The sequence below is a fragment of the Rhizoctonia solani genome, chromosome 12 (assembly GCF_016906535.1).
Source record: "Rhizoctonia solani chromosome 12, complete sequence".
Classification (NCBI taxonomy): Eukaryota; Fungi; Basidiomycota; class Agaricomycetes; order Cantharellales; family Ceratobasidiaceae; genus Rhizoctonia; species Rhizoctonia solani.
Genome location: NC_057381.1, coordinates 87,550 through 104,000, shown reverse-complemented (window position 1 = coordinate 104,000; position 16,451 = coordinate 87,550). Strand labels below are relative to the sequence as shown.

The window sequence follows — 16,451 nt, the reverse complement described above, 5'->3', positions numbered from 1 at the left end:
AAGCAGACCTTGGTAATTGTGCCCTCAGATATCAACAATGTCACAATACCTGTCAAAGTATATCTTAGATGTATGTCATAAACAGAGGAAAATAGAACTAGCTGGAATTGAACCAGCTTGACCACTAAGCCATAGAGCCCTATTATTCCTCTGCTGACAACCCATGATTACACCTGCTACCCCCCAAATTTGGGCTTGGGCCAGCATGCAACCACTTGTACTGGTCATGTGACTGTGTCCAGGACAATGTATATACTTGTATGTATGTTGCTTATTTATATGGTAGGCTCTGGATGCAGCTGTCATGGTACTGAACACAGTGTAACCAATGCTGATGATTCATTGAGCATATATGTATGTTACACACATTATTGAATGAGATGTAAGTGCAGGAGTAAACTATGCAATACAAATGGAGACAAGACCAAGTATAATATGAGATACAGTATATATATATGCATTACTCATATGAGACTGGTTATTTACTTTGAAAATACCATCTAAATCAAGTGGTGGGAGGACTGAATATTTTCCCTGGATAAACAATAATTAACAGTACTAGTGCTGACAACAAGTATCCAAACACGTGACCAACATGGCCCCCCTCATACCTAGACATTGCCATTTTTCACAATTATACAGTAAAGTGAACATTAAGAAAGTAATTGAATGTACATATTTAAGTGATTACTATCAACTAGAACTCAGTTGGCCCTCCCTTGGCGGCTTTGATAGCCTCAACCCAAGCATCCATATCCCCTGTGTGTTTATTGATATTGTCCACTGAAATGCTGGCCCAGACCTTGTTAGCTGCCTTCAAAAGCGTGTCATGGTTTTTATGAGCTCCAGGGATCTTGAATACATGTGATTTGAGCAGGCGCCATATGGGCCCAATGGGATTAAGATCAGGAGAATTTGCTGGATGGGTCAGTTGCTCAATGCCCAATTCTGCCCAATTCTGCTGAGCCTCTGGTCCCCTATGCAATTCTGCCCCATCTTCAACAATCAGGATCTTATGACCCTGTTCCACCTCTAGACTATTTAAAAATTGATTGAGCAGACCTTTGATAACTTGTTTGGCATATGCTTCTGAAGTGAGCCCCCTGCCATGTGAGCGCCTGGTCTTTGTGACAACTTTGGGCAACAGTTCCAATGGAATCAATGGCCCCTTCTTGCCATGCGCAATGCATCCACACAGGACATGACTTTGGCGCCCACTACAGAAGCTGGGGACCATGCTTTTGGGGAGATATGCTTCTCCCTTCTTCCACATAACTTTTGGCCAAGTAGTCTGTTCCCTGGTGTCCATTGTGGTCTCATTGCACCACCCAACCCAGTCCCAAACTTGATTTGTGTTATTCTGAGCCCACTTGTGTCAAGCCTCTGTCATCTTGGGGCTGAGAAATTGCTGCTGGCAAACCACATACCGCTGCATGCCTAGTTCCTGTGCAGTAGACCTCACTTGACACTCAGTTACATCCCCAACAAGCTTAGCAATCACATCATAGGGCTCCTTTTGGTAGAAACAAAGGTATTGCCCAATTGACCGCTTGGTTTGATTGGATAAGACAGGTGGGCAGCCAGACCAGGGCCAGGGAGTAGCAGTACCATATCTCTCATAATTAGCCACAATCCTATGCGCTGTATACTTTGGAACCCCAGTTTTCTTGTAAATATAGCTGTATGATTTTTTATCTTTATGTAGAGCTACAATGCAGCCTTGATCAAACTGAGAAACTTCTTTTCCACAGTGAGGGGGCATAGCAATGTGTAATAAAGCTGGGCACATGTCAGCATTCAGATACTTGTTGTCAGCACTAGTACATGTATGGAAGTGGGATAGGAAGTGATGATATATTGATACAGCATTTGTTCAGGAAAATATCAACCAACCAACCCCTCCTCAATCAAATGTTTACTCCAACTCCTCTTCTCCTTGGGGGCCATGATCCTCAACTTCCCCAGCTCCCTCAACATCTGAGTTGCCCAATGGGCTTGATGCTTCATCTTGTGCATCCCTTTCCTCATCCTCATCAGGTGATTCAAAGTTGTGCTCTTGCTGGAATGTCCATATAAGCTATCAATCTAAAATGAATTCATCTGAAAACACACCTGCTTTCTCTGCTTCAGCAGTACATGCTTTTATGGTTGTTGTTGTTATTGCTCTTGTTAGTCCAGTAAAACCTAGTTCTACTCATCATACTTACCTTCCCTTTTGCCACCAATGCATTGACAAGGTGCACCATATCCCCATCCCTATGACTAGTCATGATTTGACCCAGCAGCTCAGTCATTGCTCTGCTTTCTTCCCTTGTCATCACCTCTGCAGTTGATGTAATTTGGGCAAGGGCTTGACCCAGTTGTCTATCCCCACCCCTTTGTAGCTCAACTGGTGCTAATCAAGAAATACTTCCAGTCAGCCACAAATAATGTTTGTTAATCAATTGATCAAAAGCAGATCTGCTCACCAATGTTGTTGTTGTTGTTATTGTTGTCATCATCATCATCATCATCATCATCATTGTCCTTGTCATCAAGGTGATCACCTTCATTCACATCCTTGCTACCATCCTTGCCCTCACCCTCACCCTTATTCCCACCCTGAGCCCCAACCCCCCCATTTGTTTGCTCACTGCCCTCCTCATCCTCACCATTGGTGCTTCCTGTTCTACCATCATGAGGGCTATCTATGTCCATAGCTTCATGATCATTGGCTGTAGCACTACTCTCCTGGGTCTCTTCTGTAGCAATAGCTGGCCCATCTGTACTTGGGCTCCTATTAGTTGAGAGCCACTGCTGCTTCAAAGGGTGGTTGTCAAAGCTTGCATCCACTGGATGCTTGGGCCTTTGACTTGACCTTGACTGCTTGGCATTGGTATATCAGCATCATGTTTCAGCAGTTCTACAATCAGTCATGGCTGATTGCAACAATAACAATATAAAATCTTCAATTTCTCACCTGGGCTACATCATCAACCATGCTTTGTTCACAGTTCCCTTCAAACACCTTTGGTACCAGCAAGTCAAACTTTGTTCTGAGATGTTTAACCTTGAATAGTCTCATGGCAGTCCACCAAGCCTGACATTTGTCAATCAATTTTTGGTACTTGTCTTGTGCTGCATCTTCAATTGCAAGGACTTTATGATTTTGGAGGTCCTTGTACAGAATAGCCCTGTTCAACCAAACTCTCTGTATAATCTAGTCATACAGTGTCTCTAAGTCAATCTCATACAAGCTCATGTTTACAAATCTACCACTAACCTTGTACTCATAACCTTGGGCATTGGCCTCATTCCCATGCTTCTCCATGAGGAAATGTGCTATCACTCCTGCTGGGTGATCAACTGGACTCTCCATGGTTTCTGAAGTTTTTGTATGCTGACTGAACTGCTCTTCTGTTGTGATCATGTTGACAATCTACATTTTTTAAGTTAGCAATCCAATTAATGAGCTCAGGTTGAACCCTTACATGAGTAATTACTACCTGTGTCAGCCTCAGCTCTTCCTCAATTATCTTGGATCCAAGACAGGATGGTAAAAGCACCTGAATCATTGGCTTAATCAGAGCCAAGTACAAGTGCAATTGACTCACCATATCTGGGAATGTCCATGGGTCTTCCTTCTGGGGGTTCAGGTGGCTGACAAAGCTGGTTGGATGGGTACTTGCTCTTTGTAGAGCCTGTTTTTGTCCACCTGGTAATGCATCCCATTCATGGGCCAACTTCCTCTTACCAGCCTATATTTGGTTGAAAAACCAGAGGGGTAGTGGGGAACTTTGAGTCAAAAAGGGTCCATATATGCGCATTTTCTTGGCGGATTCAGAGCACAGCCACCTCCAGCTTTTGAAATAGACCCTTTCCCTGAATCCAGCTAGATCATAAGATATAGCTCATGCAATCTTCTAGCTTAGACACAAAATGCCATCCTCACTCCCTCACTTACCTGATATAGAAGTAGACCCTGAAATTGAAATCCTACTAATCAACCTGCAGATTCTGAGTTGATCCATATATTTTATGACAATTGAAAATACTTATTTTCAAACCACCTTAAATGCCCAAATTAGGCATCTTCCTGCCACTTTAGGAAGTCAACACTACCATAAATGGAAAGAGCGGCCTTGATTACCCTAGAAAGTACACATATTGGCCCAGTATATATAGTAATAAAACCCAAGCCTCAAGCTGCTTAATTTTGTGTTGGTGTATTCCAATCTGTTCTGTTTGTTGTTCAATGCGCCTTTCAAAGCAATTACTCTTATCAGGCTCTATCAGCAATTCCTATTGACTATTGACTAGTAGTCAGAATTTCATCATTTGATTGAGCAAAGTTTCCCTAATTGAATGATGAAATTGCAAACAAGTTGTCTGTGAATTTTGTCATTTGATTAGGCAAAGTTCCTCTAATCACATGATTAAACTTGCAGACAACTTGTTTGCAATTTCAACATTCAATTAGGGGAACTTTGCTCAATCAAGTGATGAATTTGCTGGCTAAGTGGATTAGGGGGCTATATGCTTATACTAAGAGGCTAGCAAAACACATAGACTAGGGTTATTGAGTCCACTCTTTTGATTTATGGTAGCATTGACATCCCAAAATGGAAACCCAATGCCCTATTAGGGCATCATTGTCAGATTTCATATGACATTTTTAAATACCCTTGGTATTTATATGAATCAACTTGGAACCATGTGGTTTCTCAGCAAGATTTCAATATCTAGGCTGATTACATAACATGTCAAATGTCAACATGGACCCTGTCACGTGATACATATGTCAAACAATCTGGAATTGATGGGTTTCCCAGTAGAATTTAATTCTCAGGGTAGATTATTAAGCAGGACTCATGTGTAGGGGTTTTTTAGTGTGGAGCACACTGAAACATAGTGTTGTACACCAACTGTAATGTTGGGTACTTGCTAGTGGGCAGGTGCTTATGGCCATACTACTACACTGTAAGACTATCTAAGGCTAACTACTACCACTTAATGTTGTAGACACATCTGATACCAGGGAATTTATTCCCATTTTCTCAATTTTAAATAAAGTTAAACAAAGGACATTTTCAATCACGTGACTATGGCGCTTATATCATATGCTAAAGCGCCAAGCCATGTCCCCATCCATGCTTACTCAGCATACATAGTCACCTCCACTTGATGACATCATTATGACATGTCAGTGACACATATGCATGAGTAAGGCTGCAGTTGGGGTGGGGTTTTTATTTGTTATAGTATAGGACATACATATTTGTAATTAGCTAGTACCCTGTAATATATAAGGAGGCCAACTAACCATGGTAACACCCAGGTCAATTACCTCTTGTTGCACTCCACACACTGTACAAGGCCTTACAGCTGGTAACCCACTTAGATACAATGCCTTAAGCATCATACTCACTGTACATACTTAGCTTGCCAATGCCCCTAAGGCCTTGGTCATTGTAGGATAGTAGTTAGATGCCATAGGTAGAGCCCACACCACCTTATGCAGTTCTCTTACTAGTACATATGGCCACAAGCACCAACTGCCTTGATGCCCCTTAAGGACATCTGGGACACTTAAGGCAGCCTGGTGGGTGCTATCTATGGTGTGGAGAGGCCTAAGGCCATTGTCAAACTAACTACTGGTGAGTAAAACCCTGTGAGGGGCAAGTGGCTACCAGTAAGTAAAAGGACTTAGGGTCCTAATGCTGCTGCTGACTACTGAGACCTGTCTGATAGGTAGACAAGGTAAAATTGACTTGGGGACTCCAAGCAATTTTCCTGCTGTATATATACACTGAGAAAGCTAATTACAAATAGATAAGGTGTGAGAAAAAGATGTCTAAATATAAAGAGAAGCATTGCTGCAGGCTGCACAGAAGCATGGATGGTATCTAAGCAGCCTTGACACAGCATCTTGGCTTGATAAGTGCCAAGGACATGTAACTGCACAAGTGAAGATAAAGGAATTGGAAAAAATGTTATAAATGAGAGAAAAAGTGCAAGAGTTGGGTGGTGTGTTTTGTTAGGGTGCAACACATAGTGTCCTAGATGTCCTTAGGGGGCATCAAGGTAGCTGGTGCTTGTGGCCTAGTGGGCGTTACAAGGGAAAACTGCATAAGGCAGTGAGGGTACTACCTACAACAAATAACTACTGAACTACAGTGACCAAGGCCATAAGGGCAATGGCAAACTACCTAAGTACAGTGGGGAAGTTGCTTATGGCAATGTGGATGGTGTGACTGAGTACTAAGTGGTGACCCAGGCTGTAAGGCCCTGTGTACAATGATGGGATACAACAGGAGGTAATTGACCTGGGGATTACCATGGTCAATTGGCCTCCTTATATATTCCAAAGAGTGACTAATTACAGATACAATATATCAAATATTATAACCAATAAGAACCCTGCTCTACTTGCAGTCTTACTCATGCATACATGTCACTGGTGATGTCATTGGGTGGAGGTGGCTATGTTGCTGACTAAGCATGGAGGGGGACATGGCAAGGCACTTAGGGTATGATATAAGCACCAAAGTCATGTTGTTGTAGACACACATATATCAAGGGAATTAATTCCTATTTTGTCAAATTTAAACAAAGACAAATGGACAACATTTTCAATCACGTGACCTTGGACGCTTATATCATACACTAAGCGCCAAGCCACGTCCCCATCTGTGCTTAATCAGCATATGTAGCCACCTCCATCCATGACAACCTCATGACATGTCAGTGACATGTATGTATGAATAAGGCCAACTGCAGAGCAGGGTTCTTATTGGATTAGGTATTGGATATCTTGTATTTGTAATTAGTCAACCTATAGAATATATAAGGAGGCCCACCAACCATGGTAACACCCAGGTTGATTACCTCTTGTTGCATCCCCAAACTGTACAAGGGCCTTACTGCCCAGTAACCACTTAGCCACATTGCCTACACTGCCTTAAGCGGATTCTCTGTTGTACTTACTTAGCTTGCCATTGCCCTTATGGCCTTGATCATTGTAGTATAGCTTGCTGTTGTTGTAGGTAGCTTGCACACCGCCTTAAGCAGTTTTCACTTAGATACATCTGGCTGCAAGTGCCCACCTCCTTGGCGTCCTTACAGATGTCTGGGACACATGTGACTGAAAATGTTCTCTATTTGTCTTTGTTTAAATTTGGGAAAATGGGAATAAATTCCCTGGTATCAAGTGTGTCTACAACACATAGGTTGGTATGGCTGATACTGTTTCTGATTAGATATAGGACCAGAGAACACACAAGTAGTATTGGTTTAGACTCATGTTGTTACACTACATAACTTGGTGCATGACAATATTTTCTAATAATGACATTTGTTTTTACTGATGGGCCTTGCTTGCAGACAGCTTGCAATGTAATGTGATAACACACCAATCCACCTAATCCACAGCTCTCTTAATGCTTAGCACCAAGAGCCTTAGGCCTGTGGCCCTTCCCCAAGTAAGACTGGTTAATATCAGTACCAAGAAGCAACATACAGAATGCTTGGTAAGCACCCTATCTACAATGAACCAGGGTTATAGATCTATAGGCCCTCAGCACTCAGCAGCTCAGGACCTGGGCCCATGTTGACACACTATTGGCAAATGGCCTTGCACCTATAGATCCATGGCCCCCATTTGATAGCTTTGCAGACCATGGCCTCTCAATGCCAAGGTTATCTTGTAGGTACTTCATATATTTGACATATATCATTCTATTCAAGCTCATACATGCAAGTACAACATAACAAATATTCAGTTGTATTGTCTGCTTGAATTAGCATTGGCAGGGTTACAGATCCACAGCTCCCTGGTGCTGAGCACCAACACCTTTGGATCTATACCCCCCTCCCTCCCAAGCACAACCAACTGACCATAGTACCAAGGAGCACTGTTGCCTGATAAGTACATTATCTTATTCATAACACAAAGATCCACTTAAGTACTGTCTTTGCAAGGGTGTGGATATACCTTGCTCATTTGGAACAGCAAACAGGCAAGAGGTACAGATCCTGAGGCACTCAGTGCTTACCTGGTGAGGATCTGGGTCCATGCTGACACCTTGTTGGCAAATAGTTTTATGGAACAGGATAAAATTGTCATAACCCATATCTGGAAGGGTTGTTACCATATATATCCACTATCAAAGATATATATAGTATATGTGATGCACAGTGATGTATGAATAATATATGTTGCTGGGGGATGTTGCACTCCCCCTGCCCCCCTTGCTGCAGGCCAATGTTAAGGCCCACAGGCAAGGTCTGAATAATATATTATTATAGAAGAGATTATGTCATCCCCCCCACCTCAAATCTGTAGTAGCTTAATATAGTATTTGATAAAAGACTGGAGGGGGGGGAGGTCATGTGACCCTGGTGGACTGTCAGTCTCTAAGTCATGAGCGCTTAGAGTAATGACAGTTCTGACTGCATAGATGTGAGTATATGCGGCCTTCTAAAGACTGTGGAATATCCTATTAGTAGGTGGCTTGGTCAGGAGACATGCCAGCAAAGGCATGGGTCATGACATTGCCCCCCCTTTTAAGCACAGGTCTAGGGGACCTGGATCTGTGCAAAATAAGGGCAAAGCTACCTCTAACAGGATACTACACTGAGCAGCAAAAGTATTGCAGGTCAGGAGAGGTCAAAAGTTTATCTCCATTGCTGAGCATCCAATTAGTGAATCCCATCCAAATTTTACTGACACATGTAGCCATTGTAACACTATGCTGTAGCACAAAATCTCACAAATCCATCATGAACTAAGCTCACAACCCCACTTTTGCTATAATGCAACCTGCAAAACTTCTGCTGATTGTGTTGAGCATCTTCAAAATCTGCACATAACTGATTATGCAGTTCAGTATAAGTTCTGGTTTTTTGCACACACATTCTGAGTTATATGGCCCATTGCTGGACAGAGTATTAGCTTGTTTCACCCATTAGGGACTGTGTAACAGAACTGTCTTCTTAGGGCCAGTAAAAGAAACTCAAAATTGCAGTTACATTGAACTCAAGGCACGGTGTGGGCTGGAAATGCTTTGGGGTATCTCAGCTGGCTGCTGGTACCTAGTGAGGCTGTCTCCAAGACCATCCCATACCTGGGACTGGCAATATGAGGGGTTGCAGTGGGTTAGGCTGTGTGAGCTGAAAATTGAAATGCCACTCATAAGCTGGAATCCAAGCCAAATAACATAGAACTTCTAGGAGTAGTACACACAGGTCAAGGGTATGCCAAGATCAATTATCTATGGCAGCAGTGATGTGTTCACAAAGATAGCATGCAGTATACACAATAATTGCAGCCAATGGGTGGGGTCTCAAATTGAACATGTTCTAACTCTGTGATTGTGGATTGGAGGAGGTTGAAACTCATACAGTAGAAGGTGTCTCTAACACAGAACTTATGATGGAAAATTGGCTGTTTCCCTAATTGACAATCACAGAGTTAGAACATGTTCAATTTGAGACCCCACCCATTGGCTGCAATTATTGTGTATACTGCATGCTATCTTTGTGAATACATCACTGCTGCCATAGATAATTGATCTTGGCATACCCTTGACCTGTGTGTACTACTCCTAGAAGTTCTATGTTATTTGGCTTGGATTCCAGCTTATGAGTGGCATTTCAATTTTCAGCTCACACAGCCTAACCCACTGCAACCCCTCATATTGCCAGTCCCAGGTATGGGATGGTCTTGGAGACAGCCTCACTAGGTACCAGCAGCCAGCTGAGATACCCCAAAGCATTTCCAGCCCACACCGTGCCTTGAGTGCAATGTAACTGCAATTTTGAGTTTCTTTTACTGGCCCTAAGAAGACAGTTCTGTTACACAGTCCCTAATGGGTGAAACAAGCTAATACTCTGTCCAGCAATGGGCCATATAACTCAGAATGTGTGTGCAAAAAACCAGAACTTATACTGAACTGCATAATCAGTTATGTGCAGATTTTGAAGATGCTCAACACAATCAGCAGAAGTTTTGCAGGTTGCATTATAGCAAAAGTGGGGTTGTGAGCTTAGTTCATGATGGATTTGTGAGATTTTGTGCTACAGCATAGTGTTACAATGGCTACATGTGTCAGTAAAATTTGGATGGGATTCACTAATTGGATGCTCAGCAATGGAGATAAACTTTTGACCTCTCCTGACCTGCAATACTTTTGCTGCTCAGTGTATCTAAGTTTTTGGGTTCAAAGACAGGGGGAAAAACAAGCTGGTTTTTAAGCAGCTGTCCCCACCCCTTTATATACCTGGGCTTCACTTGGGTCTATATACATATTTCAAATTGCAGCACAGCCTCAAGAAGCAGTATGAGTCAAAGAAGCATCAGGGTCTTCTTTGATTAGCCAATCAGAAAGCAGTAAAAGGACCAGTGAAAAGAAGTTCCAGTGGAGAAGAAGCTATATTTGGAAGAGGTTGGAAGAAAAGAAGCTCCAGAACCTTCTAGAGGGATGAGTCATCCACATGGTGTGCACAGCCACACTCAAATATGACTCATCCAAATTTCCTTTTATGGTAAACCTATTCCCCAATCTGGCCCAGGATAGCCAGTCACTTGCACAGCCACAATCACATGACAGTGGCATTACCATGACAAATGGGACATGATTTAAAATGGCATATATGGTCATGTGATGTGGCTGTGTCAAATCAAATTCATGACTAATCCATCTTTGTCAGCACCAATTATATAATCAGCAATTACATAATCAGCAATGACTAAGCATGATTGGATTTGTCATGGTTGATTTGTAATCTTCCCAAAAGGGAAGGTAGACTTCCTTATATGGTAACTCCTCAGCAGCCCTTTTTGAATGCATCTCATTTTTCACCATCCTCTCTCAGCCTAGTGTGACTCTTAAAACTTCTTCCATTGATTTCTCTAATTATCATTCATAGTAAATCTGTTGTGACCCAACTGTAAGGTTGGTCACACACTAGTGGTGGGCACTTAAGGCTGTACTAAGCAATGCTTGTTGCTATACTAAGGCTATACTACTGGCTGCTTAAGGCAGTGGTGGGTTATCTATCTACAGCATGGGAGGAGGGCCTTAGACCAGTGAGGATGGTAGTAACTACTGAGGATGATAACTATGGATCAGTGAAGGACATAAGGGGTCCAAACTACTTAGCTGACTTCTGAATCCTATCTCTGATGAAAGACAAGGTAAAATTGACTTGGGGTCTCCAAGCAATTTTCCTGCTATATATATACAACAAATAGTGGTTACAAATATGAGGCAGTGTGGGAGAAAGAAGAAAGGAAGTGTGGATTTGCATTAAGCGCCCTTGGCACAGCATCTTGGCACAATAAGCACCAAGATCACATGATTAGAAAACTAAAGATATAAAGTCCATAAAAAATACTAAAAATAATCGAAAATTCAGGCAATTCTGGGGGTATTGGTTTCAAGGGTGTAACATGGACTACTAGTAAGCAATATACTTCTGAGGGTCCAGCTACTTAGCTGGGCTTCTGGGACCTGTCTGGATGTAAGACAAGGTAAAATTGACTTGGGGTGTCCAAGCAATTTTCCTGCTCTTTATATACACAAGGTCAAGGTATTTACAAATAGGTGGTACATGAGAAAAGAAGTGTCCATGTGAAAAAGAAAGTGTGCTGTGGGCTGCGCAGTGTTGTAGACACATTCAATACCACGGAATTTATTCCAATTTTCTTGATTTTAAACAAAGTTGAACAGACAACATTTTTGATCACATGACTTTGGCACTTATATCATATGCTAAGCACCAAGCCACGTCCCCATCTGTGCTTACTCAGCACACATAGCCACCTCCACCTGGTGACATTATTATGGCATGTCAGTGACACATATGCATGAGTAAGGCTGCTTGCTGGGCAGGGTTCTTATTGGTTATACTTTTGCATATATGTATTTGTAATTAGTTCAGACTCTGTAATATATAAGGAGGCCAACCAACCATGGTAACACCCAGGTCAATTAACTCTTGTTGCATCTTCACATTGTACAAGGCCCCTAAGGCCAGTAACTACTAAGCCCCACACCTGTACTTGTTGCCTTAAGCAACTTCCTCATTGTAGATACATAGCTTGCCATTGCCCTTAAAGCTTTGGTCATTGTACTTAGGTAGTTTGTTGTTGTAGGTAGCACCCCCACCACCTTATGTGGTTTTACTTAGTTACATACAGCCACAAGCACCTGCTGCCTTGACGCCCCTTACAGATGTCTAGGACATGCAGAAGTGTGGATTTGCGGTAAGCACCCTTGGCACAGCATCTTGGCATTTGTAAGCACCAAGATCATGTGATCAAAAAACATAAGATAATCAGTCCAGAAAAAATAGTAAAAATATGAGAAAAAGTGTGCAAGTCCAATGCTATATTGTTATAAGGGTGTAACACTCTACTTGTACCTTGCGTTGCCTGCTAAACAGTGATCTGCTTATTACTAGTTATTGGTAGGGATCACCCTGATGCTAACTACTTTGTTCTTTTAGCAAGTGAATTAGCTACCTTAATGTACTCTTACTTCCTCATCATTAGACTTCTTCTACTACTTATTCTTGTGAGATTGTTACCTTGTATATTTAATCAGTTACCCTTTTTATCCTACTGTCCTAGACATCCTTGAGGGCATCAAGGCAGTGGGCACTTATGGCTGGGTTGTTACAAGTAAGAACCACTTAAGGCAATGGGGAGGCTGTTATAGATAGGGACAATAAGCAGTAATGTAATATACTCAAAAATGAAAGAAGGGTACTGGATAAGGGAGTAGGATAAAAAGGGTAACTGGCTGACTATAAAAGGTAAAAGTCTTATGAGGATAAATAACAGGAGAAGTCTAATGCTAGTTGTCATGAGCCACACCCCTATTGTGCCCTTTATACACCTACCAGGGCACTCATGGTACACACTACGGCCACCAGAAACAAGCATATACTTGCATTTATGCACTCAGGACCTCCAGGTCCCCACATATAAGAGACTTATGGTCAACATGGCTGGACTCAGTGATATTCTCTAAGTCCAGGTCACATGACCTCTCCCCCCTCCAGTCTTTTATCAAATACTATACTAAGCTACTATGGATTTGAGGTGGGGGAGGGATGACATAGTCTCTTCTATAATAATATATTATTCAGACCTTGCCTGTGGGCTCCCTTAACATTGGCCTGCAGCAAGGGGGGCAGGGGGAGTGCAACATCCCCCAGCAACATATATTATTCATACATCACTGTGCATCATCCATACTATATATATCTTTGACAGTGGATATATATGGTAATAACCCTTCCAGATATGTGTTATGACATTTGTTGCTGTTTATGTACTCAGATGAACTTGTATGTATTTAAGTGTCCTGGACATGGTCACATGACCAGTACAAGTGGTTGCATGCTGGCCCAAGCCCAAATTTGGGGGGTAGCAGGTGTAATCAAGGGTTGTCAGCAGAGGAATAATAGGGCTCTATGGCTTAGTGGTCAAACTGGTTCAATTCTGGCCAGTTCTATTTTCCTCTGTTTATGACATTAAGTGAGTGAGAAAACAACATATATGCAGAAGATATAACATATTGAGGGTATTCCTGAGGCTTATGGGTTTTGCAAAGGTGGCAATTGGAAAGAGGGACCTTTAAAACCTTAGTTTGCATCTTTATCTCATGTTATTTACTGTAATATTACTGTTGTAGACACAATCAATACCAAGGAATTTATTCCCAATTTCTCAATTTTAAACAAAGGTGTCATAAACAGAGGAAAATAGAACCAGCTGGAATTGAACCAGCTTGACCACTAAGCCATAGAGCCCTATTATTCCTCTGCTGACAACCCATGATTACACCTGCTACCCCCCAAATTTGGGCTTGGGCCAGCATGCAACCACTTGTACTGGTCATGTGACTGTGTCCAGGACAAAAGGCAAGCAAAGAACATTTTCAATCACATGACCTTGGTGCTTATATCATATGCTAAGCACCAAGCCACATCCCCATCTGTGCTTACTCAAGCACACATAGCCACCTCCACCCAATGATGTCATTATGACATGTCAGTGACATGTATGCATGAGTAAGGCTGCAGTTGGAGTGGGGTTCTTATTTGATACAGTATTACATATGTTGTGATTGTAGATAGCTTGCTTGTAGAATGTATAAGGAGGCCAACCAACCATGGTAACACCCAGGTTGATTACCTCTTGTAGCATCCCCCAATTGTACAAGGACCTTAGGTCCAGTAAATAGATACTTAACTACTCAGTCACTGCCTTAAGCAGTCTTGACACTGTAGTATAGCTGGTCAGTGCCATAGATAGGTTCTCCATTGCCTTAAGCAACTGGCCCACTGTATACTGTGGCCACAAGTGCCATTCCCTTGGCATCCTTACAGACGTCTAGGACAATTACTTGTGTAACAATAAAATAAGTACAGATTAGTAGAAGGATGTCATATCCATAACAGGCTTCTTATTGGATATTGTGTTGGATATATTGTATTTGTAATTAGCCACTTCCTGTAATATATAAGGAGGACAATTGACCATGGTAATCCCCAGGTCAATTACCTCTTGTTGCACTTGACATTGTGTACAAGGCCTTACAGCCAGTAACCCACTTAGCCAGTTACTTAGTCACCACCTTAAGTGGCTTCATTGTTGTACTAGATAGTTGTACATTGCATTAGGCAACCTGGTTGTTGTAGTACAGTTAGTTGTTGTTGTAGTATAGGTCCTTGTTGCCTTAAGCAACTTATTGTTTGTACCACCAGCCATAAGCACCAGAACCCCCTACCCCATCCCAGACTACATATAGGACAGTAAGTCTATTTATATTGTACATCAATTAAGCCTACAGGAATTTCCCCTTAAACATATAAGGGGGTGGTCATAAGGAGAAAGCTGTAAGGTGGTAAGCTGGATGCTGGCCCCACACAAGCACACCCCTTTAAGCTCACAAGGGGTAAAATAAGGGGAGGAAACAGGTGCTCCAGATGCATTAAGGGGATATCCCCCTTAATATGCCTGGATTACTTTTCACTGTGAATTGCCATCACCATGTTGTACCAATTCTAACCCTGTTCAAAGGATTGCTTATACATCAAAAGTACAACCAAGATGCTGGTTTAAGTGCCAAGACTAGGACTTTGCTCTGCTGCAAGAGCCTAACAGCATTTGCCAAAGCTCAATTGACTGGTTTGCAGTGATTTTTTTCTTAACATTTTTGTTTGTTTCCCATTGCATGTGCACACCAGTACCAGCACAATTGTGTACCCTTGCTGGATACCCTTGGACACTTGTGACTAGATCTTGTTCTATGTGTTACCATGGAAAAATAATGTATAATGGATTTCGAACAATCCAATACTAGGTGACATCATACGGGAAATAAGGGGGTAAAACACAAAAATTCAGGGGGCGGCATGAACGTAAAACAAGTGGGTTACCCCTAGAATTGTGCCAAGGGGGATAACACCCGTTAAGTTGAGCGAGTTTCCCCTTTAATCTCACGGGGCCTACCACCTTAAAGTAAATGCAGGTTTTTTGGTTAATTTAAGGCGGTTTCTTTTCGTTATGTTAGTACAGCGATTTGGAGTGGTTTGAAACTTGCGGGACCGATTCGAAGTGATTTTGATTGACCTTTCGAAACCTAGAAATCCGGGCGCTGGTAAGCTAATACGTTTTGGCCGACGGATCACAGTTACACAGCAGCGCAACGTGTGTCGCTATTATCGGCAAGATATTGCTTTGCACACAAATATATCTTCCAACATAAAGACATTCTGATATTAGTTAAAGATTTCAACAGTTTCGCAACAGTCCAGACATCAGATGAAGTTTGGGGCGTAATCAGGAAGAGCAACCATAATCTACAAGTGGTTTTCCACACTCCCTGATTTTCTTGATAAACAGTGTCTTGAGTTTTCGCCGATGTACTTCACCAATCATTGGGCGCCGCAGTTTTATAGGGTTTTTTTGATAGACTTCCATGCAGTCTATCATTGCTTGACAAAAGACCCAACAGTTATCCTTCAAAACGAAACATATTAGTACTGGGTGCGCAAACGATACCTAACGATGTTCATACCTTCAAAAGATTGTAATCGAACGCTAGCTCCGCCATCAGATCCAATAGAATTATCAGGTGTTCTATCCCTACATGGTCTGGAAATTTAAGTATCTCCTGAGGCAATGCGTGCACGGGAACAAGAGACCCTTGATCGAAAGACATTTTGATTTGGTCCATGGCTGGCACCCTCTTGGCAGTCATGTTGAACTTGTTTACCCAACCAGCTTTGTCCCGGGCTTCTATTGATCTTTCAATGCGTATCCAGGCCTGTTGGTTCGATACACCATGACAAAAAAGACCTTCCGTGTGAACCAGAATGAACTCGTGATGTGCCTCCTGGAAACATTTGATTGAAAGAACTCGGCCAGATAACGATCTCCGTCGCTCGCAAAACTT

The 16,451-nt window shown here is 42.2% G+C and overlaps 3 protein-coding genes across 3 annotated transcripts; all 3 read right to left on the bottom strand.

Moving 5' to 3' along the window:
• Nucleotides 1-697: 697 nt before the first annotated feature.
• RhiXN_11281 (DDE superfamily endonuclease) lies at nucleotides 698-1,309 on the bottom strand (the record flags this gene model as incomplete). Its single annotated transcript, XM_043331096.1, has 1 exon — nucleotides 698-1,309. The coding sequence occupies one exon, from the start codon at nucleotides 1,307-1,309 to the stop codon at nucleotides 698-700; it is 612 nt and encodes a 203-aa protein (XP_043184606.1).
• Nucleotides 1,310-1,915: 606 nt separating this feature from the next.
• RhiXN_11280 (uncharacterized protein) lies at nucleotides 1,916-3,596 on the bottom strand (the record flags this gene model as incomplete). The annotated part of the gene is made up of 8 exons (XM_043331095.1): nucleotides 1,916-2,059; nucleotides 2,113-2,139; nucleotides 2,208-2,395; nucleotides 2,469-2,865; nucleotides 2,960-3,190; nucleotides 3,263-3,418; nucleotides 3,471-3,545; nucleotides 3,594-3,596. The coding sequence occupies 8 exons, from the start codon at nucleotides 3,594-3,596 to the stop codon at nucleotides 1,916-1,918; spliced, it is 1,221 nt and encodes a 406-aa protein (XP_043184605.1).
• A 12,239-nt stretch (nucleotides 3,597-15,835) lies between these two features.
• Nucleotides 15,836-16,256, bottom strand: RhiXN_11279 (uncharacterized protein; the record flags this gene model as incomplete). Its single annotated transcript, XM_043331094.1, has 2 exons — nucleotides 15,836-16,015; nucleotides 16,074-16,256. The coding sequence occupies 2 exons, from the start codon at nucleotides 16,254-16,256 to the stop codon at nucleotides 15,836-15,838; spliced, it is 363 nt and encodes a 120-aa protein (XP_043184604.1).
• Between the last annotated feature and the right edge of the window lie 195 nt (nucleotides 16,257-16,451).